At 40.8% G+C, this 4,975-nt stretch overlaps 1 protein-coding gene across 2 annotated transcripts; it reads right to left on the bottom strand.

Annotated features, from left to right (window-relative positions):
- Positions 1-1,055: 1,055 nt before the first annotated feature.
- On the bottom strand, positions 1,056-4,700 carry LOC139559406 (endothelin-1-like). Of its 2 annotated transcripts, none has more exons than XM_071375411.1 (5): positions 4,306-4,539; positions 3,851-4,010; positions 3,592-3,741; positions 3,089-3,211; positions 1,056-2,136 (listed from the first exon to the last, which is right to left on the bottom strand). In XM_071375411.1, the coding sequence occupies exons 1-5, from the start codon at positions 4,364-4,366 to the stop codon at positions 2,016-2,018; spliced, it is 615 nt and encodes a 204-aa protein (XP_071231512.1). In that variant the 5' UTR covers positions 4,367-4,539; the 3' UTR covers positions 1,056-2,015. The 2 variants fall into 2 exon arrangements, with proteins under 2 accessions (XP_071231512.1, XP_071231513.1); XM_071375412.1 differs by lacking the exon at positions 4,306-4,539 and adding an exon at positions 4,592-4,700 and having other exon boundaries at positions 1,883-2,136.
- Positions 4,701-4,975: the final 275 nt, after the last annotated feature.

Here is a 4,975-nt window from a genome sequence, read left to right as displayed (position 1 = left end):
TCTGTAGATATGCACTTGAGCAAGTCACTTAACCCTAATTACTCCTGTAAATCAATCTGGATAGGAGTATCTGTAAAATGAAAGCAACGCTTGAATATTCATAAGAAGAACTTCAATGTACAGTTAATTGTCCTAAAATTGACATATTTCTTGATTGAAATGGGGATGAAAAGCACCTCTGACTAGCTAAAATTATGCAGTAAGCTAAGCAATGCATGTAACTTTTGTCCTGATATTCACACAAGAGATTCTCCCTTGCAGCTGTTTGACAAATTGTAAAGTTTGCATCGGTTTAGCACACTGATAAAAGGTTGAGGTTAGCCTTATTTTTCATATCACGCTTTGGTAAGCTTCCATATAATAATTTTTATTTAACACTTTCTCTCTCATTATCCCAGGTCTCCCAACAGTCTCAGAGTGCGTCACAAATGGCACAGTATTCCCTTAAGAGTGCACTACTTGGCGCTGGTCAAAAGTAGTGAACTATTTAGGGAGTAGGGTACCATTTGGGATACACACTGGGGCTCAAAGGACTTCTGTTTATTCCTGTTCTTTATGGACCTCATTATTCACTGTTGACTCAATGCTAACATGCATCCCAAATGGCACCCTGTTTCTTATATAGTGCACTGCTTTTGACCAGAGCCCCATCAAAAGTAGTGCACTACATAGAGAATTGGAAACCATTTGGGATGCAGTCCTAGTCTTCAGAGGCTGCCTGTGGTTGGTATTACCTGGCTGTGTGTAGCAGTGAAGGGGAGTGCATGTTAAAACATCTTTGTGAGTACAGATCCCATTCCCACTGCTGTGGTTTCTCTGCTGCTCCGTAATTCAGATGATAAACAAAGAGGCAAGAGCTCAGACTCGGTGAAAGGTCACTGATCTGAAATCAATCGTTCTAAGGATTATTCATAAATCTGATTTTATCACCTGTTTTTATCACTAACCACTTTGATGCATCTCTTTAACTACTTGAATTGAACCATCTCATTTGGTGTTTTTGAGAATCCAGACGTGATGTGAGTGTAACAGAAGGAATACCAGGAGATATTTAGTGATTTTAAATAAGTGTGACAATTTATTTCCCTAAGTTTTGCCAAATGTATCTTGGCGACAAAAGCATTTCACAGAAATGACATACAATTATCACATGGATGGGGCCAATATGGCTATAAATAAATTGAATAAATAAAACATAGGGACAGAACAATGTGCATGAATTATTATACAATGTGTATAGAGAAATCTCAGACAGCAATAAATAGAACCAAATATAATCAGAAAACGCTAAAGTTCTAATGGATAACCATAAGATCATTTGGAAAGGTCTGTTGTCAAAAGTAGTGAAACTTAGTCAAACTGTTATAACGCCTGAAATCAATCAGTTGTGTTTCTTATGCCAGGTCATAGAGTCAATTCAATAAGTCTATGAGATTGTGATCTTCTATGAATCCAATGTTTTCTTGAGAGAGCAGACACAAGAACTTTGGACAGGATACACTGTAGCAGCAACAGTGCTTCTGATGCTGTTGTGTAGCTATCCCTCAAATCCAGTGATAATCAGAGGCATGCATAGAGTAAAGTTTCAGCCATTCAATTTATTAGCTATGATCTGAAGTTCTCTTTGAGGGTTGCTGCTGAAGTCCAAAGGTGTGTCAACAGTACACAGGAGGACCATCAAGTGTCCGTCTTTGTCTTTAGGATGTGGTGTCAATAAGGTTGACTCAAGTTCATTGCATTTCTCCTGCATGTGTCTCCAACCATCTACATCTCTCTGATGAAGAAGGACAAGTCCAGTGGAGACGTTATGACACTGCACCCACCATCACTGCCATTCACCCCTTTTAATGACCCACACCGTGACTGAGCCAACATGGGGTCCAGTATCAGGCTTCCTGTGGAGTATCCAATGCATCTCGAGGGACCAAAGCATATGAGTCCCCAATGACAGGTGGATAGAGATAGAGATAGATGAATCTCTGCCCTCTGTGTGTGAGACAGAGTATGTGGACATCTCATCTCTCTTCTCGTGCCCTGTGTTGTTGTCCCACCATCCATTTCTCCAGCAGCAAGCGAGCTTTGACTGTGGCCCGAAGAGCTGAGGGGCCCACTGCTTTTTGGTCTCTGTATTTCACCCTGGAGAGAAATAGGAGAGACACATTAGACACCAATGATTAGACTTAACTCAATTCAATACAACTGTATTTATCCCCTGAAGGGCTATAAAGACTGTTGAATTCAGGTGATGTTTATTTGCATACTAAAACCACAAGGTTGGCCTGGCCTGTCATACAGATGTAGGATCTTAATTTGGTCACCCCGTTGCAGGAGAACTTTCTTGCAATGCAATACATGTAAACTTGCAGTGTATTTGAGGTTTAAAAAGGCTTCTGAAGTTTAAAATGTGTGTTTTCCCTTTACGAAAAATGTATCAACCTCTTACAAAAATGTATATTTACTATAATCCACATAGAGTAATTCACATTTCATGTTGTTGCAGGATTATTTTCCTGCTGTAACAAACTGGCTCAAATTAAGATCCTACATCTGTATCGCCTGCAGGTTTCTTTTGACACATCAAACCTAAATGCTCAGCAATTTGCCATATATGTTCCATTTTATGACTGTGAGCAGACACTGGCGCCTGACTGAGGCTTCCAACCCTGATGCCACATGAGAAGAGCTGTGCCAGGTGAAGGCTCCATTACAGGGATCACTATGACATTTATGCAAGGGAAAGTGATACATGCCCTCAGTCTGAGTGGGGAAATTCCATCACATAAATAAATTAGAGAAAGAAAACTGTTTCTTTGTTGTTTCTAAACTTTCATATTCTCACATTTCATATTTCAGTGAGACTCTCTCCCATAATATACTATGCTTGAGGGCCAGCACTCTCAAATAACGTCTTTATATCCCCCTTTGACTATACAATGCGTGACGCCTGAGCTTCACAGCCGCACTGATCCTTTTACAGTTTAACCAACGGAGAAAGTATGCACTCTGCTAGATTGCGTCTATCTTTCGTGAGGTTATAATTACAATGTCCATTTATTTTGCAAATAGACCTGTGGTATTCTCTTCTTACCTTTTAATCCTACTCGTCTTGGCTGCCAACTTGTGTTTGCACTGATGCCTCTCAGCACAGTCAGCGCCCACGGCGGGGTGGATCGCCGTGTCTGGCGTTACTGCTGCTGCTGCTGCAGCGTATCTGAAGAAGAGCGAAAGTACACAATACATGAACATAGAGTCTGTCGGGTTTCCATTAATCATATAGTTTCGAAACATTTAAGGGGGGAAATAACAAGACGACGTGTAAACCTGTTCACACAGGTTACGGTGATTTGCATTGTTGGCAGCTCAAATGAGAATCGAATTGAATAGATTGCCAAGATAAATAGAGAAGGCGTTTTGAAATACCAAGCACAGGTGATTTATTTATCATAAGCTACAATGTTGCAACATCCACATAGCAGTAGCAGAATGGAACGCGCGTAATTACCCCAAATATTAGGCTAATAACATAATGTAAGAAGTTTTAGATATGTTTTAACTAAAGTTATTAGGCTAATAGTATATAACATGTTGTACCTCAGGTAAATTTCAAGCTGACAGAAGTTTGTACATGTGCTGTCATCTTCATGGACGCACTTGCAGCGAGGGTCCTGCTTGGAGATGGCGGGATCCTTGATGGCGCGCTTCTTTCTAGAAGCGTTGCCCAGACCGTAGGAAACCACGCGCCTAAAGAAATTAACGAAATTATTAGCCCACTGTAACCAAGCCAGTTACATTACATATAACAATAGAATAGAATAAATATAATCAATTGTCGGTCAGAAAAGTGACTTACTCAGGCGTGTTGACCCATATGATGTCCAGGTGACAGAAGTAAACGCACTCCTTGTCCAGGAACGTTGCGCAGGAGCACCGCTTGTTCCTGATGTGGCGCACTGGCACCGGGGTGGTTGTGGTGGAAGCCGCTGTATCCTCTTCCATAGGAGCGGATGAGACTGTGAGGGAGAAAGTATGTTAATTACCTAAATTGAATACTATTATATTGATAAACCTATGGCAGAAATTCTAACATAAGATGCTATTGCATAGGCTATTGTTACTTATCGACTACGATTGCGCAGTTGTTGTGTTGGATTCATTTTGCTGCTTCAGGATTAAAGAGTGTAAAATATATGTATTGTTACCTAGCCTATTGTGGCCATTCATGTTAAAAAAGTGAATCAAATAATACTGAAAACACAAGATATTCAATAGTTGCTAAAACATGAGGCTCGTTTTGGAAGATCTTACCTGCATGTAAAATTCCAGAGTACATCATTGACAACATGGAGCAAAGTATTCTAAAATCCATTTTTTGATATTTCTTAAGTACAGTTAGAATAATCTTGTTCACAAAATGGAATATTCCCTTTTTAATGAAAAGGCTCCAAAAAGCCAGCAAACAGTGACACGGTGCCAACTGCGTACGTTCGCCTACAAGGTACGTTCACAAAGGAGTGCAACAGCATTCCACTTGCACGGTTCTGTCAGTGGCTCCACATGTGCACCTTCTGCCCTATATATACTAAGCACTTACCACCTCCTCCCTCTCCCCCTGCAGTCGCGTGTAAACAGTTTTGTCCTTTGACTTATTCGTAGACAATGCTGTTTGTTAATAATCACCGACAAGCAACGTGCAGCCCAAGATAAGAACTGTGGATGGAGACGCCGGGAGGAGGGCGGCGACGCGAGCCAAGTTTTGACCAGGGAAGTTCTGAAGACGTAAATGCACACATTTTACAGTAGATGGCGACCAAGTATCAATGTATTAGCTTTACAATCGCATCAGCCCTCTAAAACGTTTTATTTTCCATAGAATGTATAGTAAGGTCCATCATTTTTGGCAACCTTGGGCGCCCCTGTTTTCAATACTCTAGCACTCTCCCCTTGCGAGGATAACTACACAGGCTTGATTGGAGAA

This window comes from Salvelinus alpinus, chromosome 29, assembly GCF_045679555.1.
Source record: "Salvelinus alpinus chromosome 29, SLU_Salpinus.1, whole genome shotgun sequence".
NCBI lineage: Eukaryota > Metazoa > Chordata > Actinopteri > Salmoniformes > Salmonidae > Salvelinus > Salvelinus alpinus.
This window is presented reverse-complemented; position numbering and strand designations above follow the sequence as displayed.

What these genes read in the sequence shown, in the direction of transcription:
- LOC139559406 (XM_071375411.1), bottom strand. Translation starts at nt 4,366, where the DNA reads ATGGATTTTAGAATACTTTGCTCCATGTTGTCAATGATGTACTCTGGA. An exon ending in CTCTGGAATTTTACATGCAG is followed by an intron (nt 4,011 to 4,305) that starts GTAAGATCTTCC and finishes TCTCCCTCACAG; the next exon opens with TCTCATCCGCTCCTATGGAA. An exon ending in CAGCTTGAAATTTACCTGAG is followed by an intron (nt 3,212 to 3,591) that starts GTACAACATGTT and finishes GCTCTTCTTCAG; the next exon opens with ATACGCTGCAGCAGCAGCAG.